The sequence below is a fragment of the Eptesicus fuscus genome, chromosome 5 (assembly GCF_027574615.1).
Source record: "Eptesicus fuscus isolate TK198812 chromosome 5, DD_ASM_mEF_20220401, whole genome shotgun sequence".
Lineage (NCBI taxonomy): Eukaryota > Metazoa > Chordata > Mammalia > Chiroptera > Vespertilionidae > Eptesicus > Eptesicus fuscus.
In genome coordinates this window covers 88,386,958-88,412,664 of record NC_072477.1, presented here as the reverse complement: position 1 = coordinate 88,412,664, position 25,707 = coordinate 88,386,958, and the positions used below count along the sequence as shown (strand labels likewise).

General features: G+C 39.4%; 1 protein-coding gene across 2 annotated transcripts; it reads left to right on the top strand.

Moving 5' to 3' along the window:
• Positions 1-170: 170 nt before the first annotated feature.
• PPP2R3C (protein phosphatase 2 regulatory subunit B''gamma) lies at positions 171-25,702 on the top strand. 2 transcript variants are annotated; one of them, XM_008158983.3, is made up of 13 exons: positions 171-474; positions 4,400-4,527; positions 7,303-7,407; positions 7,966-8,078; positions 8,931-9,028; positions 9,878-9,948; positions 15,891-16,023; positions 18,770-18,825; positions 18,904-18,979; positions 20,867-21,003; positions 22,360-22,497; positions 23,787-23,846; positions 25,405-25,702. In XM_008158983.3, the coding sequence occupies exons 1-13, from the start codon at positions 417-419 to the stop codon at positions 25,591-25,593; spliced, it is 1,362 nt and encodes a 453-aa protein (XP_008157205.1). In that variant the 5' UTR covers positions 171-416; the 3' UTR covers positions 25,594-25,702. The 2 variants fall into 2 exon arrangements, with proteins under 2 accessions (XP_008157205.1, XP_054572522.1); XM_054716547.1 differs by lacking the exon at positions 171-474 and adding an exon at positions 2,007-2,119.
• The last annotated feature ends 5 nt before the right edge of the window (positions 25,703-25,707 follow it).

Sequence of the window (25,707 nt, the reverse complement as noted above, 5' to 3'; positions counted from 1 at the left end):
CTCCGTATATCCTCAAGGAACAATAAAAAGAAATTGTGGAGAAAACGCTTCCCGGAAGCGCCCAAGGACTCCTGAGTGACGTGGCGCAAACGCGCCGAAGGCCCAAGAGGAAGTAGAAGTACGGGCTTCCCTGTCCTGCGCCTTTACAGTCTGGCGCTGCGGCATTGGGAAGCTGCCCGGAGGACATAACTTTCCATCTTTTCTCCCGCCTGCTCTCCCCGCTGTTGGTGTGACCGCCGCGTTCTCCGCAGTGACTACGTTCCCCGTTTTGCCTCCGTAGCCGACTTCCGCCCGTGCCCAAGATGGCGGCCGGGCGGCCTCCGCAGCGTCTCGGAGGCTGGCTGCTGGTGGATGTCTGAGCTGGTTGGCGGGGGTAGCGATTAGCAAATGCCGGAGCTGCTGCGCGGGGGTCGGTCATGGACTGGAAAGAAGTTCTTCGCCGGCGGCTAGCGGCGCCCAGCAACGGCCCAAACAGTGAGTTCGGGAAGGGCCGTCCGCGGAGAGCGCCCGGCCCCGACCGCCCAGAGGTGGGGGCCGAATGGGAGGAGCAGCCGCTGGGAGCCGCGCTCTCCGCCGCTGTGAAAACTCGCCCGAGAAAGCAGGCGGAGTGGGAGGTGGCTCAGAGGCCCCGGGAGGTTTGACCCACACTTCCCCGAGGAAGGGTTTGCGGGCGGGGAAGCTCGCAGGTGCCGGAGGAATGAGAACCCTGGTTCCAACAACTCTTGGGTCCTGCAGGAACCTACCGTCCATTGATCCTACCGCCTTTTTGCTATCACTTTTCCCTTCCCTCCTAATCCACGTAAATGCCATACCCCATTTTTCTTTGTCCCTCTCCCCATCCTTCACCCTTGCTTGTTACCCACCCTGTGGAGAACTCTTTCCTGTTTCACACCCGCTCCCAGGGCAGCTGAAAGTGCTGGGGGAAACGGAACCGGGGCCCATCGTCTCCCTTTCAGGTCTGGTCCACTAACGTCAAGTAGGTGTTGCAGTCATTCGTCTACATTTCTTCCGTTTTTCCCTAGACGTTCACTCTCCTACAGTTCTCATTTCCCGAACCTCCAACCTTCCACCATAGCCTTCCCACTCTTCACCCTCAGCTGCTCAACTTGAACTTGTCTGCGTAAATATTGGAGAGTAGAAGCAATCAAAGCCCCTCACCTGTTCCCACTTCCCATCTCTGTCACCGCCCCCACGTTGGTTACAAATGGGGAACTGTCCAGGCCCCTATTTGAGACAGTCCCTCCACTAGATCGTGTCCCCTTTCTTTTATTCACTGACTTCACTCTGGCTTTATTCTCTCTCTCTTAGGTGTCATCCAATTTTCCTTCTCTGCTGGATCATTTCCATCCAGTTCCAACAAACATGCCGAAATATACCTCATCTTAAAAAAAATAATTTGCTCTCATATTCCCCTCCGGCTTTAGCCACATTTCTCTACACACTTTATAGGAAAACTTTTTGGAAAAGTTACCTGTACTTGTGCTTTCTCCTCGCCTTCGTTCTTAAAACCCACTCCATTGCATGTTTGTTAACATGCTAATTACTGTTCCAGGCCACAGCAGTAAATACAACACACAAAAACCCTTGTTCTTGTAGGACTTACACTTTAGCATCGGAAGAGATGATAAGTAAATCAAACAGGTTGCACAACTTCTGTTTAAGACTGTTTGCTTCCTTGGTGTGCTAGGCAGATCCCATATTTGCCTACTCAAGGATATGTCCTCTCTCTCCTGCATTCTTGGGTTTTCTTTCTCAGTCATTCACAGCAGCATATGAACATGGTGGTATTTCTCTCATCTTAAAGAGACTCTTATCTTAACTTCCACTTCCAGCTATGCCTTACTTCTCTGTTCCCCTTATATCTTCATCCTACACATACTTTCTTTTTTTGGTTTCTAGGAGACATACACTCTTATTTTTCCTCCTGCCTCACCAGTCATTCCTTCTCAGTCTGCTTTTTCTTCCTCTTCTCCCCAATAACTTAACATTGAAGTGACATAGGTTTGGGACTTAGAAGTTAAACTATAAAAGGTGAAATAATAGAGGAAGAAGAAATAAAAAAAGAAGAAATGTCCAAAAAATAGAATCAACAACATGGTCTCATAAAAGCCAAGAAAAGGTTAGAATCAATAGTATCAAATTTAACAGAGAAACCAAGAACAGGTGTATCCATTAAACTAAGCAACAGAGTGGAGGGGTAGTGAAGGGTAAAGGGGCCAAACATACGGGGATGGAAGATGATTTGACTTTGGGTGATACAGATTATGTATCATAGAAATGTACACTTGAAACCTCTATGATCTTATTGGACAATGTCAACCCAATAAATTTAATTTAAAAAATAAATAAGCAATTAGGTCATTGGTTGCCCTGGAAAGAAACTCTACAGTTTCTGTAGAGTGGTAAGAGTAGAAGCAGGATTGCATGAAGAAGGGATGAGAAATACAAAAGCAGAGATGGCCAGCGTAGGCTTTCTTTTTGAAAAATTGTATGAGAAAGGAAGGAATTATGTGTGGTAATAGGTAGAAAGGAAGGAGTTTGGGGGGGGGCGGTGAGGAGATGGAAGAAACCTTTGCGTGTTTGTAAATTAAAGAAAAGCCAGTAAAGATGAGGGAATTAGAGATAACTGAATGGGGGAGGGAGGGAGAAGGAAAGAATAAGTGATGGAACAACCAGACAGAATTACAAAGGCTGAGATTAAGCCCTCGGGTAAAATGAGAGGTTAGCCTTGGATGAGAGAGGAGATAACCTCTTCCCTTAAAACTGGCAGGAAGAAGTAAGGTACAGATTTGATACCTTCCTGCCCTCCCACTTCATTTAGGTGTCTATGGGTATCCAGTACACACTTTTGATGAACTGGGAGAGATTGTCATCTGTTGATGGTGAATACAGAAGGGGTTTGAGGAATGTAATGACAGTTTGGAGCAGTCAGTCAACAAGAGGAATCAGCAAGAGAACATCAAGGGCAAATAAAAATGTCCTGGTGTTTTGAAAAGCTGACTTACTAATTAGTAACCATGAAATAAATTTGTGGGACCAAAATTGTACAGTTTTCTCCAAAGGTATTAAACCATGGTAAACAAATTAGATGTTAAGATTGGTCCAAGGGTAAAAATTAACATGACAGATGTGGCAGAAATGCAGGCATAAGAGGAGTTTAGGGGAAGGAAATGAGACCAGGAAGAGGAAAATAAACTTTTGAGAAAATAGATAATAGAATTGGAGACCTCAGTGAGGCTAAAGTGCAGGTATTATGGTAGTGAGGTTTTGAATAACCAGGAGAGAAAAATTATCTGAGAGTATATTAGAGTTTAAAATTTTAGAAGAAGAGCCGATAAGATCTGTGGTCTTGCCATGGAACTGAGCGACACAGTAGAGATGAAAGCAAAAGCCTTCAAAGTTGAGTCACCCACATGTCTGTTCTTCCTTGATGGTTGCAGGACATTGAGGTGAAGAGCGCTGTGCACCAGTTATCATGATCCACAAACAATTGTGGAGGAATGGCTAAATGACAGTTACCTGCCAGCAGCAGGCAGGTGGAGAGGTTGGAGAGTAATAGTATCTGGATATGTGAGCTTCAGAGGAAAGGGTTTTCGGAAGAAGAGTGATTACAAGGCTGAAACTTCATGAGGTCAAGGGCTGTGCCTGTTTTCTCAGCACCCTAGCATCAGTGACTAGTATAGGGTTCAATATGTAGTAAGTGCTCAATAAATACTTTTAATTGAATGAATTAGGAACATGCCATCTATATATATAAAAGCCTAAGCGATCGTTATGACCGAATGACCGGTCACTATAACGCGCACTGACCACCAGGGGGCAGACGCTCAACACAGGAGCTGCCCCCAGCCTGCAGGCCCCGATCGCCAATGGGGCCTGCTGGCCAACCTCCCAGTCCCTCCCCTAGCTGGCAGATCACCCAGTCAGGGCCGGGCCCCAGGCTGGGATGGGGAATCAGGGAGAGGAGGAAGGGTGGTGACAGACACGGGCAGCGAGGGAAGGTGGAGGGCGAGAGGCTGGGAAGAGAGGAGGCAGGGAGGTGGGGAACCTGACCAGCCCTGATCCCTGGCCAGGCCTAGGGACCCCACCCATGCACGAATTTCGTGCACCGTGCCTCTAGTAGGTCTATGAGAGAGGCAGTAGCTTGAGGAAGAAATAAGTATAGTGATAAAAAATAAAAAAAAGTAGAGGGAGCAATGGAGAGTGAATATGTAGGAGAGGCTGTTTCAGTGGAAGATAGTGAGTCTTGGTATTTCAAGAAATTTAATATAAATGTTTAGTGTCTAAGCACAACTGTGAAGACCTTTTTTGCACTATTATTAGACTATACTAGATGACCTGAGAAAAGTATTATTTGATTGTGAAAGTGTTTTCCCCCCTGAATCTATTTTGTTAACAGAAAAAAAAAGTGAACAAGAATTAAAAGATGAAGAAATGGATTTATTTACCAAATACTACTCCAAATGGAAAGGAGGTAGAAAAAACACAAATGAATTCTACAAGACCATTCCCCGGTTTTATTATAGGGTAAGTGGTATCTAAGCAAATGTCTTGCAGAGTTTATAAATAAAATACAATTTTTAAAATGGAATAACAATATTTTATAAATAAATTGAGGGTTATATCCTTTTTTATTTTTTATTTTATTTTTTTGTTAATCCTTACCCGAGGATATTTTTCCTTTGATCTTTTAGAGAGAATGGAAGAGAGAGAAGCATCGTTGTGAGAGAAACACATCAATTGGTTGCTTCCTGCATGCCCCCTACAGGGGATCAAGCCTGCAACCTGGGCATGTGCCCTGACCAGGAATCGAACCATGATCTTCTGGTTCATAGGTCAGTGCTCAACCACTGAGCCATGCCGGCTGGGCAATGATTATATCTTAAATTTTATATATTTATTATTTTATTCTAGTTGATCTTACCATTATTTTGGAGCTGATAAAATCCCGAGTTTTCATATAAATTGGTATAAGATCACAAAGTTGTTAATTGTCCCCCTCTTTTTGAGTTACAGGCTTTTTCTTCCTAATTTTTATTATGGATATTAGTAATGGGTGTTCTATTGGATTATGTTGTCAGGCTTTTTGTAAGATTTAGGATTACTTGACTGATAATTTTTTTTTAATCCTTACCCAAGGATATTTTTTCCAATGCTGTTAAGAGAGAGTAGAAGGGTTGGAGGGAGGAAGAGAGAGAGAGGTGAGAGGAGAGAGAGAGAGAGAGAGAGAGAGAGAGAGAGAGAGAGAGAGAAACAGCGATGTGTAGAGGGACACATCTATTGGTTGTCTCCCACACTCACCCCAACAGTCTGGGGATCAAACCTGCAACCCACATACGTGCCCTTGACCGGAATCGAACCTGTGACCCTTTGGTATGAGGGCCTACTCTATACCACTAGTCACACAGGCCAGGGTTGATCACAATTTTTAACTTTGTTTTGTACTTATGTTGTAAGGTATAAAATGTTTTGTTCAAGGTTAAACTGAAAAATAGGTTAAGAATGGAAAGCTTGAAGAGTTATACTTATTTGTTTCTTTGTGCCAAAATTGTAAAGAAGTATTTGAAGAGGGTTACAGATTAAAACATACCTTAGGAAAGCAATTTACATACAGAGAACAAATTGATGGTTGCCAGATGGGAGGAGGGTTGGGGGCTGGGTGAAAAAGATGAAGAGATTAAGAAGTACTCATTGGCAGTTATAAGCCCTGGCCAGGTGGTTCGGTTGGTTGGAGGGTTGGAGGGTCATCACCTACACCAAAAGGTTGTGGGTTTGATTCCTGGTCTTGGCACATACCTAGGTTATGAGTTCAGTCCCTGGTCAGGATTCATATGGAAGGAAACTCATCTCTCTCTCTCTCTCTGTCTCTTTCTCCCCCCCTCTCCCCCTCTCCCTCCCTCCCTCCCCATTTTCCTTCCTTCCCTCCCACTCTTCCTCCCTCTCCCTCTCCCCCCTCCCTTTCTCTCTCTAAAAAAATCAATAAAAAAAGAAAGAAAGCTATTTCCAGCTAAAATTGAAAGTGACTGAAAAGAATTAAGTCCTATTAAATATTATTATGTAAAATGTAACCACTGTTGGAATTTTAGATAAATGTATTTGTAGCACATTCTTTCTCTTGTTTCTTCTTCTCCACTGCTTCAAAGCACTTACCATCTTTGGTAACCATTTAACCATTAACACACACACTACGTACACCCCTCCACTGATTAGCTGATTGACTAGACACTGGAGCATAATCCTAGACTCAGCCTCACCTCCGAATGTTTTTTCCTTCTTCACTCCTTCCTTTTAACGGGAGGGATGTTATTTTAGTTTTTGGAAATGAAAGATGAAAACCGTAATCTCCGATTTGAACCAAGGGATACTTAGCTACATTTAATGGGGCAAAGATATAGAAAAGGAAGATGAAATCTTTAAAAAAGGAAAAGTTTTAAATTGAGTTGGTATAAGTCATTATAAAGCCCTGCTTATGAAAATCACCCCTGTGGGCAGTCTGCCTTGGAGGCCATCTCCAAAGTGAGATGATCCAGCCTCCAAAGGCATAATGTGGTAAGACTATGGTTTTCAGATAGTCCCAATATAATTCTGTCCGTCTGTGGTTACCGTGGAAACAGTGCTCTAAGAATTGGTCATTGCTGGTCACTGAATTCTTTGTGGATCTCTTTTTGTTAAATGAACTTTTTAACTTCTTTAAAAAATAAATGTTTCTATAGATTTCAGAGGGAGGAAGGGAGAGGGAGAGAGAGTTAAAAAACATCTATGATGCCTGACTGGTCTGGCTCAATGGATAGAGTGTCAGCCTGCGGACTGAGGGGTCCTGGGTTCGATTCCAGTCAAGGGCATGTACCTTGGTTGCGGGCACATCCCATGTGGGGGATGTGCAGGAGGCAGCTAATCGATGTTTCTCTCTCATCGATGTTTCTAACTATCCCTCTCCCTTCCTCTCTGTAAAAAATCAATAACATATATTTTAAAAAACAAACAAAAACATCTATGATAACATAGATCATCAATTGGCTGTCTCCTGCACACCCCCTACTGGGGATTGAGTCCACAGTCCGGGCATGTGCCTTGGAATCCAACTGTGACCTCCTGGTTCAAAGGTCAATGCTCAACCACTGAGCCACACCTGCCAGGCTAAATGAACTTTTTAAATGAATGATGATTTGAAATTAAGCAAAATGGAAATACAAAAAGTAATTGAGGAGTGGAATACATACTTATTTTATGAGCTCATATACATTTTACTTAATCCAATAGTGTAGAATTTAAGTGTAGAAATTAACTATAATGTATTTTTAGCTGCCAGCTGAAGATGAAGTCTTACTACAGAAATTAAGAGAGGAATCCAGAGCTGTCTTTCTGCAAAGGAAAAGCAGAGAACTGTTAGATAATGAAGAATTACAGGTAAGAATGGAATAAAAGCTTGCTTTGGATGTTAGCCATTTCTTATTTGCACTACTTACATCATACAGGATCTCAGGACTGTCTTAATGGAGAGGGGCCTGCAGAGTGGGTGAAAGACAAGCTCTGGAGAGATGGCTCCCACCAGAAACAGCAGCAGAGCTTGTGTGGGCCCATCTCCCAAGGATAGTTTTGTTTTTTAAAGTCCCTAGGTGATTCTAATGCAGGGATAAAGTTGAGAAACCCCTACTGTAGAGTCAAACTGCAGGGGTTCAAATCCCAGCCCTGCTCTGTGACCTTGGGCAATGTACTTAACATTTTTGTGCTTCAATTCTCATCTGTAAAGTAGGCATAACAATATCTACAGTATATAGTAGATTAAAGATCAATGTATATGTCTATTTTTATTGTTATTAATTAATCAGAAGAATAATAGGGGATGAGATTCATCTTAATATTAACTCTACTATCAAACTATCATTTTAATGTAAACATATTTAACTATGCTTTTAAGTTTTGTTCTGTTAACTATAATATCTCCATTTTTGCAATTCTTCTAAGAACTTATGGTTTTTGCTGGACAAGCACCAGACACCACCTATGATTGGAGAGGAAGCAATGATTAATTATGAAAATTTTTTGAAAGTTGGTGAGAAAGCTGGACCGAAGTGCAAGTAAGAATAATATCCTATATAATAAAAGCCTAATATGCAAATTGTCCCCTTGACCGGGAATTCGACCGCTCGCTATGACGTGCGCTGATCACTAGGGAGCATCGCAGAACATGGCGGGCGTTGGCACTGGCAGTGGGCGGCAGTGGAGGCGCTGCCGGCCTTGACAAGAGCGGGACCACAGCAGGGTGGTGGAGCAGGTGAGCAGGTGGTGCCAGGCCAAGGCTGGTGCAAGCAGGTCCCAATTGCCCTGCTGTTCGCCCTGTAGACTGCGACCAGCAGCGGCTCCCAGGCGCTGAGGGAGCCGGGCAGGGCCTGATGACTCAGGCGGAGGGGGGCGCACTGGGGCCCAGGGGCCCAAGTGCTGCCCCGGGCCCAGAGGTCAGCTGGGACCTACCCTTCCACACCAGACGCTTGCGCTTTGATTGCCAGCCAGGCCTAGGGACCACACCCATGCACAAATATCGTGCACCGGGCCTGTAGTATTTAATAAAAGAATATATTTCATTAAGCATTTTAAATGCCTCAGTTGATGAAAATTTAAGTTAGTGGTATGACAATTTGAGTCAATTAATGTTATTAAAAGTTATTAATGAAGTTTAAAAAATTATTTAGTGAAGAAAATTATGTTGGTATGAATTTATTCAAAGAAATATGACTTACAACACTATAGGCCTTCATTCTTAAGACAAGAGAATGTAAAGAAGTAGGACAATATTTTTGAACTATAATTCTCACTTTTTTCACCACTTTGATTTTTAATTGCTTGAATTTATGCTGTTGTTTGCTAATTTATATAGAAGTAATTTTTATGTTATGTTAGCAGATGATTTTAATCCTTATTTCCTTTTCTAGGCAATTTTTCACAGCAAAAGTCTTTGCTAAACTCCTTCATACAGATTCTTACGGAAGAATTTCCATCATGCAGTTCTTTAATTATGTCATGAGAAAAGGTGATTTCATTTTCATTGTGCTCTCCCTATCTGGCAATCAAGTAGGATTTTGATCCATGCTTTCAGAGTATCCCATGTGAAAATACTCTCTTAGTAAGTTTGAATAGCAGAATTTCTTATCTTTTGAACAAGATTTTTTTTCCTAGTATGATTCTCTCCTAGAACTTACTAGAGCTGAGATTTTCTGCCATAAATTTGAGTTCGTCATTATAAAAAGAGAAACAAAACAAAAACCTCACATCCTAAAGATACTAGCTATCAGGATATATCAAAAGCCGAACCAAGAGTTTTAATGTGTGGTGATTTGAAATTTTTAATTCACTGGTAATTTTATTTCACTAACATATTATGGGTTGAGCTGCCTGAGAAGATAGTTTCAAACTCACAACTGTAGTATGAGTTTCAAGGAGTTTTTACCAAACAACTGGAGTTGTATGATTCCTGTAAGTTCCATAATGATCTTTCAAGTCTTATGTATATCACCTTTAATATTTGGTGGCAGTAAATAACCTCAGTAGAATAAAAACAGCTTGTTAAAAGCATAACATTACACTCACTGTCCCTGTTTGGTGGAATGACAAGTTTAATAAGAACAATATCCTCAAGGGCATCAACTTTATTATCACTTTAGGCATTGCAGAATTGTTGATATCTGCCATTAATTCTATGGTGGGTTTGTTTTGTTTGGAACAAATTTAGGGTTAACAAATAAGTAATATGTGTGAGAATAAAGATGTTCATAAAGATATTAGCTTGTCCCTTTAATCTAGCTCTTTATCTCCTTTTGTCCATATATATGCTAAAGGATAGCACTTAGTAATTACATTTCATTTTCTTGTTTATTGTCAGTTTGGCTTCATCAAACAAGAATAGGACTCAGTTTATATGATGTTGCAGGACAAGGATACCTTCGGGAATCCGTAAGTATTTAATCTACTTTAATAACCACGATAGACATGAAAATGTTAAGAGTGGTTACCACTGGGTGTTGGAATTACAGATGGTTCTTTTTTTGTTTGTATCTCTGTTTTTGTTTGTTTTTACAAATAACATGTTACTAAAAAGCCTTTTAAATGTATATTGACCACAAAAATTCATTTTTAGATTATTTTCTCTAGTCTTTTGGGAAAAAGTTCTTTATAGGAGAAAATAAGAATGTAGTGTTTTAAATAGGATTAAAAACCATTGATGAAACAGTGAAAAACTTGTGATTATTCATGAGTGTTATCAGTGTATGACTGTTTTAAAATGTGAAAGCTAGGAATTTTTCCTCTTAAAGGAAATACATAGGAGAAAAATAGTGTGACTGTTTTCCCACCACTAGGTTTGGATTGTAACGTCAGTTTCCAAGAGGCTGTTTGGTAATTAATACCACTAGGTATTAATGTAGTTAGGCCAAGTTATCAATAGAGAATTATAGTCTCATCATCTAAATGGCTATGCTTCTTCTGAGTGCAGGAATCTAAATTATATGGTCATACTTCTTTTTAGCTCAGGCTTTTCCCACCAAATATAGAGTGCTTTTTAGGGTTGTCGGGGAAAGGGGCAGGGAGTTAAGCATAAATATGAAACAGGTTAATTAATTGCTTAAATAAATATTCAAATATTAGATTTTAAGACATATTCCCTGTTATAGTTTATTTCCTGTTATAATTTTTTACTGTCTGTTTTATCCAGATTTCTGTAGATAGAATGTTAGCTCATACTGAACATTTACACTTAAAAACCTTTCTGGGGCCCTGGCCAGTGTGGCTCAGTTAGTTGGGGCATTATCCCATGCATCGAAAGGTTGCCGGTTCGATTCCTGGTCAGGGCACATGGCTGGGTTGCAAGCTCAATTCCTGTTCAGGGCACATGTGGGAGGCAGCCTATGTTTCTCTCTCCCTCACCCTTCCTCTCTCTCTAAAAATCAATAAATAATAAAAAACACAAAAACCTTGCTAGGGACACAGTACAGTTCTTGAACTTTAAGATTCAGATCAACTTGACAATAAAAGGTTCTTGCTTTGCCCTGGCTGGGTGGATCAGTTGGTTGGAGCAACGAACCATACACCAAAAGGTTGCAGGTTTGATCCCCGGTTTAGGGCACGTGCAGGAGGCAACTGAACTATGTTTTTCTCTCACATTGATGTTTTTCTCTCCCCCTCTCTCTTTAAAATCAATAAAAACATATCCTCAGGTGAGGATTAAAAAATAATTATTTTTTAAAAAGGTTCTTGCTTTTATCCATCTCTCTCTAGCAAGGAAGATACTTTCTCAGATCAGATACTAGAGTAATTCTATAGCTCTAATAATTCTTGTCAGCAGTTAGTCGTTTTACAAAACACACTTCCTTTCCCTGGCCAGTATGCTCAGTTGTTGATTGAATATTGTCCATGCACCAAAAGGTCAAAGGTTTGATTCCCAGTCAGGGCACACCTCCAGGTTTCGAGATCAATCCCTGATTGGGTGTGACACATTGATGTTTCTCTCCCTTCTCTCTCCTCTCTCCTCTCTCCTCTCTCCTTTCTCCTCTCTCCTCTCTCCTCTCTCCTCTCTCTCCTCACCCTCTCTCCCTCTCCATTCTTCTTTCTCTGAAGATCAATAAGAATACATTGGGTTTTGTGTTTTTTTGGTGTGTTTTTTTTAAAATATATTTTATTGATTTTTTACAGAGAGGGATAGAGAGTTAGAAACATCGATCAGCTGCCTCCTGCACACCCCCCACTGGGGATGTGCCCGCAACCAAGGAACATGCCCTTGACCGGAATCAAACCTGGGACCCTTGAGTCTGCAGGCCGATGCTCCATCCACTGAGTCAAACCGGTTTCGGCTGGGTTTTGTGTTTTTTTTAAAGACACACTTCCTTTTCTTGCCTCTTTCCAGGAATGGATACAAAAATTGAAACAGGGATGAAGAGGGGAGAGAAAACAACAGTACATCTCTGTAGTTGTGTTTAAAAGGGAGTAATTTTCCCTTCTCTCAAAGAAAATAAATATTTCTCCTACCCTGGGCACTTTGCCTTTTGAAACCAGATCATGTATCTTTACTTAAAAGACAGTAGTTTCCAGAACCAACATCTGTAATTTGAGTAGTTTGGGCAAACTTTCATTCACTTACTAAATCTTATTAAATAAGCACTTGACAAACACCTCATTTGTGCCAAATACTATTATTTTTTTTTTTATCCTCACCTGAGGATATTTTTTCCATTGACTTTTAGAGAGAGTGTAAGGGAGAGAGGAGGAGGGGAGAGAAAGACATCAATCTGAGAGACACACATCGACTGGTTGCATCCTGCACAAACCCCGATCGGGCGGGGTGCGAACCCACAACCAAGGTACCTGCCCTTGACCAGGAATTAAAGTCGGGACCCTTCAGTCTGCAGTCTGATGCTCTAACCACTGAACTGGCCAGAGGTGTTCTAAGTACAATTCTAAGCCTTACTCTTATGGAGCTTTTTTCTAGCAGAGTAGGGAGGCAGACACTAAATTATAAGCAAGATAATTTCAAATAATGACAAGTTCTATGGCGACAATGTAGAGAATGGGAAAGAGTATGATTGAGGTGGGAGGTGCTATTTTAGATAAGATGAAAGGGGTGCTTTTTGAAATAGTGATTGAATTTTAGCTGTGAAAGATGAGAAAGAAATCAACCTTATAAAAATGTAGTAAAGGGGAAACAGTAGGGTCAGTGTCCCCAAGGCAAAGTTAAATCTGATCTGTTTAGGAACTGAAGGAAGCCAGTATGGCTAGAGCATATGAGCAATATAGTTAGAGTAATAGGAGTTGAAATTGGAGAAGTAGGCAGGGACCACATAGAGGGCCTTTTAGGGCCATGGTAAGGAGTTAGAATTTTATTTGAGACTAATGGGATACCATTAGAAGTTTTAAGTTGAATCTGTCAGAATATGATTGATTTACATTTTAAAACATCACTGTGGGTGCGTGTAGAATGGGTTGTAAGGATAGAATGAAAGAAAGCCTGTTTAGGCTACTGCAGTAGTCCAGGTGAGAGTGTGATGCTGTAGAAAAATCCAGTAATTAATTAATTTAATATATATTTTGGATACACACTCACCCCAAAATTTGCTACGGGATTTGATATTGGGGGTAAGGGATAAGATCCTTGGTAAAAGAGAGTCAGGAACCAAAGATGAGTCTTAAATTTTTATTTTGAATGACTGCTGGAATAGAGAAAAAAGGGTGAGGGCCAGGATTGGGAATAAAAGTCCCATTTCGGACAAACCAAGTTTGAGATGCCATCTGTTCTACAACTTAAATATAAAGTATCTCTGATCAACTAGAACATACTTTACAATGGCTAACGTAAAATTAACAAAATTGTTAAAGTAAATATAAAAAACTATGAGAGGATTTTAAATGTAGAATCTTGGAATAGGAAAGTCTAAGTGTGACAAAACACTGAACTCAAAAACAATAAATTCAGCTAAATATTTTTAAAATCTGTAGACAATAATAAAGCTAAAAGAAGACAAACTGGAAAATATACTTGAAACTCAGTCACAAATGGCCAATTATCCTAATGTATAAAAAGCTCTTAAGAAATCAGAAGAAAATGGCTGCTAAGTCAATGCAAAACTGGGCAAAGGAGTGTATTTTGCAGAGAGCAAAATACAAATACTTATTACTCATAGAAAAAATCTTAAGTTCACATAGTAAGATAAATGTCAAATAGATCTACATTAAAATGTCATCTTTCACCCATCAGATTAGCATAGATCAAAAGGTTTGATAATATCTTGGCTGGTGTGGCTCAGTTGATTGAGCATTGTCCTGTGCACCTAGAGGTTTCGGGTTGAATTCCCAGTCAGGGCACATGCCCAGGTTGCAGGCTCAATCCCTGGTCAAGGGTGTGCAAGAGGCAGTCAGTCGGTTGGTGTTTTGCTCTCACATCCATGTTTTTCTCTTTCCCTCTACCTTCCTCGCTCTCTCAAATTCAGTAAAAAAAAAAAAATCTTTAAAAAAAGAATTTTGATAATGCTTGTAATGAAGGAATGTAAAATAGGGCATGGTTTCCCAAATTTTTTAGTTTTTAGTACCCTTTTTGTCTCAGTAGATTCATCATAGAACCTTTATACCAAAAGAAATACCTAAAAACTAAGTTCCATTTATTAATCAGTTGTGAACAATAAAAGCATTCATTAAACTTAATTCCATTAGTCTTTTGAAAAGAATAATACACTTAAGTTAAAAAAAATATTTTTACTTCATTATTAAAGAACAATTACTAATGGAATGTGTGTGCCCAGGGGGCACTGTACAGCTACTCAACCTGGGAATTAGATTTGACACAGTCATCCTCAGTTCCTCTCTCACACTGATTTTCGTGTGGCACTTGCTTTATTACAGCAACCATCAAGAACCTAGATTGCTATGATTGATGTAATAAAAAGGAATATATATTTAAAATTAATGTTGAAAATGTGAACTTCCTTGAGCAATAGCTCATGCAGTGTCTAACAGATGTTGCTAAAATATCCTATCCTGTTGCATCCCTATGAGTTCAATGTAGCATTCCTGGGGCACAATTTGGGAACTGTTAATATAGCCTCCCATTGGTGGTGGGAGAATAAAATGGATATGGCCTCTATGGAGGGGTGGGCAGTTTACCAATATCTATCAAAATTATAAATGTGCAAATGTTTTGACACAGCAATCCACTTACAGAAATTATATCCTACTAGAGGCCTGTTGCACAAAGATTCGTGCAATAGGCCTTCCTTCCCCTGGCTGCCGGCACTGGTTTTCCTCCGGCACCGGGGACCCAGGCCTTTGCTCTGGCCAGAGCCTTCAGTCTTCGCTCCAGCCAGAGCACCGCTCCTGTAGCTCCCTCCGCCCCCCACCCTCCCCCTCATAGCAAGCGTCCCACACCTGCATGCGTGCTGCCCAGAGGCCTGGAGCAGCTTGGGGGCGGGGCCGCCACCATCTTTGTCTGGTTAATTTGCATACTCACTCCTGATTGGCTGGTGGTGCCGTAAAGTGATGGTCAACTTGCGTATTTCTCTTTTATTAGTGTAGATTATTCTTCCATATCTATGAATGAAAAATTTGCTTAGCCACTATAGTATTGTTTTTAGTGTGGCAGAAGGTTAGAAATAACCTAAATGTCCATCCATAGAAGACTAAATAGATTGTTACATCTGAAATATTTTTTAATCCTCACCCAAGGATATATTTTTATTGATTTTAGAAAGAGAGAGGAAGGGAGAGAGAAACATCAGTTGCCTCCTGTACGCGCCCCGATCGGGGCTTGAACCCACAACCTAGGTTTGTGCCCTGACTGGGAATTGAACTCACAGCCTTTTGGTGTTCAGGACGATGCTCCAACCGACTAACCCACTGGTCAGAGCACCATAGCTTTTTTTTTTAATAGAAGCTCTTTGAGAGCCAATGTGGAATGACTGCAAAGTATAGTGTTAAGTGATAAAAGCAAAATACAGAAGAATTTGCATGGTATGCTTCGATATTCTGTGTTAAAGAGGAAAGGAAATATACATACACTGTATATGTATTGGCTGGTATATGCATCAGTTATCTTTGGAAGATAAGATAGTCAGAAGCTGATAATGTAGCTTACCTCTGGGGAGAGGAAATAGGTGAGAAGGAAACTTTTCAATGAATACTCTTTTGTTCCTTTTGAATTTGGAACTATGTAGGATGCATCACCTGTTCAAGAATATGTTAAAATTTAAATAAGAGCTAAATTAGTAGGAACAAATTTAATGCAAACTACTAAGCTAGTTATGAATTAGTATTAATGTTGAACAATTTCTAGGACTGATATTATATTCCAGTTTCTAATGAAGAAACAAGATCAGACTTTTAATACTTTAAAGTTTTATTTTGTTTTCATCTTTCAGGATTTAGAAAACTACATATTGGAACTTATCCCAACTTTACCACAATTAGACGGGCTGGAAAAATCTTTTTATTCCTTTTATGTTTGTACAGCTGTTAGGAAATTCTTTTTCTTTTTGGACCCTCTAAGAACAGGTAAAATAAAATCTTATCTAACTTAGATATTATAAAAATATTACTTTTAAATCTCAACTAGAGAAAAGTCTTGAAATGTCATTTTTTATTTTCCCAACATGTCATTACCATCTAGATATATAAAATGCTAATATGCTAAGTGTCCCTCTGAACATCCGACCAGTCGCTTTGACACACACTGACCACCAGGGACAGATGCTCAATGCAGGAGCTGCCGTGGTGTGCACTGGCCATTTACAAAGAAACGGCACCATGGACCTGGTGCTGACAAAGCAACACTCAGCTTTCCCCAAGTTGGGGCACAGGCCCTGCCACCATCCCGGAGAGACAGCCCACCAAATTGCAGCCAATGCTGCTGAGACCCCATGGCACAAAATACAGCCCAGCCCAGAAACAGTGGCTGTGGGCACCAGGTAATGACGTCACATAGCAACACCCAGCTTCCTCTCCTAGCAGCTAGCCTCCTTGCAGTTTCTTCAGCCCAGGAACACAGCTTGCTTTATAGCCAGGTGGAAACATTTCACACTTTAACCAAATGTCTCTGAAGCGTTTTCAGGTGCTTCATCTCATTTGATCCTCACAGAAGTCCTGGAGTAGGTAGATAGGAGACTTGGTAGAATCCCATTTTCTTTTTATTAGCCGGAAAATGGAGATTTAGAAAGTTTAGAAACTTGACCCGACTGAAAAGAAGTAAGAAATGGTGGACCTTGAAAATGACTTCACTGCGCAGAATATAGTCAAACACTGCTGCAGTTAAATACTTTACCCTTTGTTCTCCCTGCATGATCTACAATAATAATCTGCTTCGTGTAGATATTAACTGCTGTGTTGCTGACAATTACCTGAAAGAGAAGTTGGGGTGCTTCACTGGGCTGGAAAAAGTTTAGCTAAGTCAGAAAGCAGGTCTAATTAAGCAAGTTTATGTATATAAAGCTCTTGCTGGCGCCAATCGCACTGTGTGTTTCCATCTGTCATTGTCTATCTTGAATTTGGTTGATACTTCTATTATAAAGAAAGGGCAAATAGTGATATTAAAATATTTCTTCTAATGAATTTCCGTTCAATGTGCACAAATTCGTGCACTGGGCCTCTAGTTAATATATAAAGATCTTGTATGATTTACTTGCACCAACCATAACCAGCTGTGTGACAGTGGCATCTCACCTAACCTCTTACAGTTCCTTCGTCTCTAAATGAAGTATGAACTGGGTAATTTATGACTCTTTCTATTTCTAAGAAGCCAGTTATTCTGATATAATTTGCTATTCTGATATGTAAGATAATGGAGAATTTGCTTTTTGATCAAATTTGTGAATTGGGAGATAGAACCATTTAGCCATGATGTATTTTTCTTTTTCTCAAGTTAACTATCCCATATGGGGCTCAGATTGGTAATTTGGCCTCATTAACATAAATTTTAAAAACTGTTCTAACCTGTTGAGACTTAAAAGACTTAAATACATGTATCTGGGACCGGGGAAGGTACAGAAGGCCCAAATCAAAGTCCCTAAGTCTCCTATACTTGAAAATCCAGCTATGAGTCTGTCATAGTATATCGTAGCTGACAGGCTTTTTTAAACATCTCCATTATAGGAACATGTCTATTTTTCCTTAAAACTGTACAAAATAATGCTATCAGTTTTGACTGTTAGGTACCAGGTACTATGCTAAGCATTATACATTGATTCTTTCATTTCCTTCCCATCACTCCATAAGGAAAGTATTACTATTATCCATAGTTTATGTGTGAGGCCACTGAGACTTAGATGATATATCTAGAAGTGGCATTTAAATTCCAACCCTTCTACTCATAACCATGCTTCCAAATTGCTTCCTATTCCAGAACCTGCCAAAGAAAAATGGAGACAGTCTCCTTGTTTGATTACTGGCTGTATCATTTTCATCTCCACAAAATACGCAACATAACTTTTTAGGGAATCAGTTATCAATGTAATTTTAGAAAGAATTTACCAATTGGATTTACATAGTTGGGGTATAAAGGTAGACATGTGAAGTAGAGATTTTATTAAATACTAGAGGCCCGGTGCACGAAATTCGTGCATGGGTAGGGCCCCTAGGCCTGGCCGGCGAACAGCGCCGATCGGGGCCTTCCTTCCCCCGGGTGCCAGCTGCTGGCTGCTGGCCAGGGCCTTCCTTCATTCTGCGCTGCCCCCTGGTGGTCAGTGCACATCATAGCAGGCAGTTGAACTCTCCTGGTAGGTCGAAATCCCAAAGGGACAATTTGCATATTAGCTTTTTATTATATGGGACTAGAGACCCAGTCACGAAATTCATGCACTGTGGGGAGGGGGAGTCCCTCAGCCCGGCTTGTGCCCTCTTGCAGTCCGGAACCCCTCGCTCCTTACCACCCGCCTGCTCACTGCTCCTTACCACTGGGCTCGCTGCTCCTTAGCGCTGCCGCAGAGGCAGGAGAGGCTCCCGTCACCGCCACTGTGCTCGCCAGTCATGAGTCTGGCTTCTGGCTGAGCATTGAGCATCTGCACTGGTGGTCAGTGCGCATCATAGCGACCGGTCATTCTGGTCATTCCGCCATAATGGTTGCTTAGGCTTTTATTATATAAATTTCCTGTACATCTCCCCTTTCATAGCAATAAGGACTTTGGAGCATAAGAGCTAAGAAGGTTTAAAATGTCAATTCTTTGATTGTTCTTATAAAATAGTACCTTTATAAAATTGCTCTTGTTTTTAAAATACAGTTAATTGTATTTTTTTATGTTCTTTAAAGGGAAGATAAAAATTCAAGATATTTTAGCATGCAGCTTCCTAGATGATTTATTGGAGGTAAATATGTTTTTAAACCATTTATAAATTATATCACTTGACAATTGCTATCTTCTAATTGTCTCTGTGTTCATTTAGTTAAGGGATGAGGAACTGTCCAAGGAGAGTCAAGAAACAAATTGGTTTTCTGCTCCTTCTGCCTTAAGGGTATATGGTAGGTTCCTGTCACAATGCTAAAATTTGAATTATTCATTCCTTAGTTAATTGGTGTTCAAAGGACATTTTTTTAAATATATTTTTTTTTTATTGATTTCAGAGAGGAAGGGAGATATAGAAACATCAGTGATGAGAGAGATTCATTGATTGGTTGCCTTCTGCATGCCCTCTACTGGGGGGAGATCGAGCCCACAACCCAGGCATGTGCCGTTGGCTGGAATCGAACCTGGGACCCTTTAATCTGCAGGCTGACTCTCTACTGATCCAAACTGGATAGGGCCAAAGGACATTTTGATACATAGGCTAATTTACCTTAAGATCAAAGTATCCCAATTATCTTAGAGCTAGTATTCTAGGTTACTAAAATATACTTGTTTTTTAAATATCAATGTTTTAAATTTTTGTAACTCTTTTTAAGTTACTACACTTTCTCTTTAATTTGGTCTTTTTTGACTCAAGCATTATGAACATCTACTGTGGTCTTGTACTGTGATAAAATGTTGGGAGGTGTTCTAGAACCTGGTTTGCTTTTTATTTTTGAGAGAGAGAGAGAGAGAGAGAGAGAGAGAGAGAGAGAGAGAGAGAGAGAGAGAGAGGAAAGGAGTGTGAGAGAGAGAAACATTGATGTGCGAGAGAAACGTCATTGATTGCCTCCCACACATGCTCCAAGGGCCCTGACCCAGGACCAAACCCGCCACCTTGTGGTATACGAATGGCACTCAAACCAACCAAGCCACACCAGTTTTTTGGGTAATATTTATCCCCCCTTTTTTTAAAAAATCTTCACTTGAGTACATTTTCATTGATTTTTAGAGAGGAAGGGAAAGAGAGAGAGAGAGTGATGTGAGAGAGAAACATTGATCAGTTGCCTCATGCAAGCACCCCAACTGGGGCTGTGGATTGAATCCGAAACCCAGGATTATGCCCTGACCAGGAATTGAACCCAGGACCTTTCAGTATACAGGGCGACCCTCCTACCAACTGAGTCACACTGGCCAGAGTGTTCTTTTCTTTAATGTCATTAGTCTGTTAAATTATTCTGTTGGGTGGTCCTAACTCATTTTGGCATCTTTGACCTCTGCTTTTAAGTGCCAGCATTTCAGTGCTTTTTGTTGATCTCTATTGCCAGCTAATTTGGTTTTGGTTTTGTTTTTGTCATCTAATTTAGAATCCTAGGAAGTCTTAAAAGGTTGCAAACTAAAAGCAAATTAAGGGAAATAGCCCAAAGGCCATCCCTTTATGATGAGTTTTCTTTTTTTAATTTTTCAAAAATGTTTTTATTGATTTGAGTGAGGGAGAGATAGAAACATCAATGATGAGAGAAATTCATCAGTTGGCTACCTCCTGCTTGCCACCTACTAGTGATTGAGCCCAAAAACCCAGGCATGTGCCCTGACCGGGAATCTATCCTTGACCTGTTTCTTGGGTGGACACTCAACCGCTGAGCCGCACTGGCCTGCAGGTTTTCTTTTACTGGTTGTGGCTTAATAGTTGTGTGTTTTTTCTTTTCCAAATATATTTTTATTGATTTCAGAGAGGAAGGGAGAGAAACATCAATGATGAGAGAGAATCATGGATCAGCTGCCTCTTGCACGCCCCCTACTGGGGATAGAGCCCACAACCCAGGCATGTCCCCTTGACTGGAATCGAACCCAGGACCTTTCAGTCCACAGGCCAGCCAACGCTCTATCCACTGAGCCAAACTGGCTAGGGTAACAGTTGTTTTGATAGAGATTGCAGGGATTGATCATTTCACTACCTTTACTGTAAGATAATTACTTTGAAAATCAAAATATTAACCAATAAAAACAACTTTATGTGTTTATTCTTTTGTATTCAAATTTTATTTGGTCACAACTGTCTTTTTATCGTCTTTCTTCTCAAGGCCAGTATTTGAATCTTGATAAGGATCACAATGGCATGCTCAGTAAAGAAGAACTCTCCCGTTACGGAACAGCAACCATGACCAATGTCTTCTTAGACCGCGTTTTCCAGGAGTATCTCACTTATGATGGAGAAATGGTATTAGTTTAAATCTAACAAGTTTTAAAAATTTAGGTTCCCACAGCTTTCAAAAGCCTTTTTCTTGATGTGATACAGTGTTTTTTATATCAGTGTGTAACAGTATCTTAAAATGTATGAAATGATCAAATTATTTGAGATTCAAAGAGCCTTTAATCTTAAGGTAAATTTGTTTTACAACATGACTTGCCTATGGATTCTGGGCAAATAGAAAATTTTAATAATTTGTTCATTTCATTGTCATTGTACCAATTGTAAAGGGAAGTAGACTAGGTAAAATAAAAATCTGAAAATTTGGCAAATGCTATTAACTATTTTCATAGAGATGGTTCGTCCATTAACTTATCAGCTCAGATATAGTACCACATACACCATGATTTAAATCTAAGAATCAGGTTGTATTACTCTCCATTAAGTGGCTATATTAGTAGCTATAGATTGACTAACATGTACCTGTCCTTATATTGCAGAAATTATAATAGTATTTTTAAATTACCATGCTTGCTATTAAATACATGTGTTAAGAGAGTGATAAATTTTCCAAACCAATGATTCTTAAGAAATGGACAGATTGTCAGAAGAGAATCAAGGTTCTAGGTTTTATCACTAAGCTTTAATAGCAGTTTTCTAAACAATACCCTTGTTAGCCAACTGCAAAGGAAAAGGGGGGAAAAGGCACAGAAACTTTCGTGATTCCCACCATTGTCTACAGTAGCCATTGAAGAACTTTATAAATGACTTCTGGTGAATAAAGAAAATCAGAAGCTACAACTATGCTTGGAGATAAGACGATGATTAGGCTACATCTCTCTAGTTCTTTATACTGCAATTTAAGCAAAAAGGAATTCTTAATCTTAGCCTAAAAAAATTTCTTCCAAGAATAGAAATTTTTGAGATTCTCCCACGTATTTTACTTCTTTTCACTATGCAGAAAATGTAATCTATGACTAGATTTAAAACTTTTAAACATTATACCAAATAGCTATTTGAATTTACTATTCTATTCATTCCAATAAATTTTTCTCAAAATAACCAAACTGAAATGAAGATATAAATGTAGTGGCAATGTACACTAGCTTAGTTACTATGCTGTACATTTCAAAAGCATAATAAAAGAAAATTATGGTTTAACACAGAAAATCTCATAAGAAATGAACTGTGTCCCCAAACCTGTCCTGTACAGATTAACTGCTATATAGAATTCCTAGAAACCAACATTAACTAAACAAATGGATTTGTCATTTCTTGTTTTAAAAATCTTGCCACTTTTTATTGCAAAATAGTTTCAGATTATTAGACACTCAAAAAGTTAGTCCTAAATATGGTCTCTAATAAATGTTTTTTTCTTTTCTATAGGACTATAAGACCTACCTGGACTTTGTTCTTGCATTAGAAAACCGAAAAGAACCTGCAGCTCTGCAATATATTTTCAAACTGCTTGATATCGAGAACAAAGGCTATCTGAATGTCTTTTCTCTTAATTACTTCTTTAGGGTAAGTCTCATTCATGTAAATGAGTCATTGTTCCTTAACATATATGTTACATATACCATTTGGTTTAAAATACCTACTCAGTGCCCTGGCTGGTGTGGCTCAGTTGGGCGTCATCCCATGCACTGAAGGGTTGCTGGTTCAATTCCTGGTCAGGGTTGCAGGGCTTGATCCCTGGTAAAGGGAGGCAACCAGTCGATGCAGGAGGCAGCCAATTGATGTTTTGCTCTCACATCAGTGTTTCTTTTTCTCCCTCTCTCTTCTCTTTCTAAAAATAAAAATGTTTTTTAAAAAAATGTTTAAGCTTCACATTTTCTAGTGAGTGACTCAGCTAAAATGTTTGTCAATCCCTAACCGGTTTGGCTCAGTGGATAGAGCGTTGGCCTGCAGTCTGAAGGGTTCCAGGTTCAATTCTGGTCAAGGGCATGTACCTTGGTTGCGGACACATCCCCAGTAGGGTGTGTGCAGGAGGCAGCTGATCGATGTTTCTCTCTCATTTATGTTTCTAACTCTATCCCTCTCCCTTCCTCTCTGTAAAAAATCAATAAAATATATTAAAAAATAAAATGTTTGTCAAATTGGATCACAGTATAGTTGACCCTTGAACAACATGGTTTTGAACTACGTGTGTATGTGTCCACCTGTATGCAGATTTTTTCAATAAAATATATTGAAAACTTTTTTTGAGATTTCCTCACTACGGTGAAGCAGTCTTATCAGTTACACCTAAGCTACCATAAAGCAGTTGTACTGCTACTAAGTTTTCCATACATGAATCATTATACCTGAAAATATTCTTTTTCAGATCTTTTCATTTTTGATGTCTAATGTTAGTTGTCAAGTAGAGGGCAAAATGTAGGGTGGGAGGGGAGGTGGTGGATTGGGTATCTTAAAGAATAGGGAAGGTGTGAGCAGCATTCGTGGGTAATGGGAGGTCGTAATGGAATAATTGCTAGGCCACATGACTCATCTAAGGATGGAGAATATTCCTGTGTTGTAGCAATAATCTGCAGTTTTGTATACTTTCTTTCTGAAGCTCTCAATAGCTAAGGTGTAGGTCTAGAAAGGTTGATGGTTACACTGACCCAGTATTTAGGTTTTGCTGAGTAGTGACATGCAAGGTCAAGGATGTTGAGAATATTGGCAAGAGTGGTTGAAAGGATGAGGCTTGTGGTTTGATAGGAAAGTAATTGGAACTAGAAAGAGACCATGGGATTTTGGGGTGGGGGGGGGCGAGAGGGGCTGTTCTGTATTTCATTGTTTATTTACAGATTTATTTCTGCTAAATACAGGCCATACAGGAACTAATGAAAATCCATGGACAAGATCCTGTTTCATTTCAAGATGTGAAGGTTACTTTTTTCTTTAATTTACATAATACCAGCTAACCATTTGTATTAAATGAAATTTTATATGAAAGTAACTTATGAATTATAAAGTACTGAATCAAATCGTTTTTTGCTCTTATTTGTTCCACTGATATTTAAGTCATTAGAAAATGAGACCACAGTTTGACTAATGATTTTTGTAGTTTGATTTTAGCATTTTCACCCTTCTGTTCTCATTGACAGCTTTCATTCATTTTGATTGAAAATGAAAAGAGAATCAATATGGCCTGCATCCTTTGGCAAACTATTCCACTGGAAACTGAATTTTTAACTTGGGAACTATTTAGGTCAGGCACATTTTTAGTCTGATACTTTAAAGGGCTTGCTTTGGTATTACTTAAGGAGACATCAATCCTACACTATGAAAACTACCACTGAAACATATGCTGCTACTTAGAACTTTAGTATTGAGACTTTCTCTAGCTATAAAAAACAAGGAGTATCCAGTATTGATTCAGGTTCAAACTGTATAATGTAATAAATAACTCATTCAGTTTTAATCAAGTATAACATTAAGGGTTATTTTGGTTTAATATAAATGAGACAAATTTTAAACTATGCAACAGGCAACTTAAGAACTAGTTAAGCCCTACCTGGTTTGGCTCAGTCGGCCTTCGGACTCAATAGTCACAGGTTTGATTTGGGCCAAGGGCACATGCTGGGGTTGTGGGCTCGATCCCCAGTAGGGGGCATGCAGAGGCAGCCGATCAGTAATTCTTTCTCATCATTGACATTTCTCTCCCCTCTCCTCTCTGTAATCAATAAAAAAATTTTTAATAAATAAGATCAATAGAACTAGTTAATTTTAAATGGCCACCAACCTTAGAAGAGGAAGTTTCACAAACATATAAAAGTTCATTCATTTCTTTTACCTAAATTGTTCTAAACTTTTGAAAATGTAATTTTCCTCCTTTAATGACACTAAATACCGAGTAATTTTATTACAAAAAGATTAAGAAACACGTACGAATTCTTTGTAAGTATTCATTTAGAAGAGGTTCTTCCATCTATTCCAGTAAATTTTAACACAATTTAGTGTTATTCTGGATGACTAATTCTTTGATACCAACCCCCCACCCTCATCATAGGTCCAGAGTGTAAAAGGTGGACATCAATATTGGAAATGAAATTTTGTCATAATCTTGGCTCTGAAGCCTTTAAGTTTGATGAGTTTGCACTTAAATTGAATCAAGGGTTTGCTTCATCACTAACAAAAGTACAAGTAGTTAAAATGTACTCAAAGAACACTGCATTAAATAGTTTAGCTATTAATTACCTATGTAGCTTGTATTAGCTTAAACTCTGAGCCTCAGTTTCTTCCTCTTTGATAGACAGTTATCACATAACTAAGGAATATTACAGTAAAATTCTATGAGTACATAGAAAAGGAGACTGCTTATCTGTTGAATGGTTTTTCTTTTACAAAAATTTTATGTAAGCTTAAGTGCTGAATTTTAGGTAACTGTGTGATAAAAATTGAGTCATGAATCAGATTCCATTGTATTTTTCTTCTTTCTTGCAGGATGAAATCTTTGACATGGTAAAACCAAAGGATCCTTTGAAAATCTCTCTTCAGGATTTAATCAACAGTAATCAAGGAGACACAGTCACCACCATTTTAATCGATCTGAATGGCTTCTGGACTTATGAGAACAGAGAAGCCCTTGTTGCAAATGACAATGAAAACTCTGCAGACCTTGATGATACATGATCTCAAAAACTAGACTGTATTCATTAACATAAGCTTGAATGCTGCATGAAACCTCTGAAGCAGAATCCTTAGAAATGGTCTAAATAAAAGACTTCAAATGCCTACAGAACACAG

Bases quoted from the DNA above. Each gene is read 5' to 3' on its own strand.
- PPP2R3C (XM_008158983.3), top strand. From the start codon at position 417: ATGGACTGGAAAGAAGTTCTTCGCCGGCGGCTAGCGGCGCCCAGCAAC. The intron at 7,408-7,965 runs GTAAGAATGGAA...AATTCTTCTAAG, and splicing joins TAGATAATGAAGAATTACAG to AACTTATGGTTTTTGCTGGA. The intron at 16,024-18,769 runs GTAAAATAAAAT...TGTTCTTTAAAG, and splicing joins TTTGGACCCTCTAAGAACAG to GGAAGATAAAAATTCAAGAT.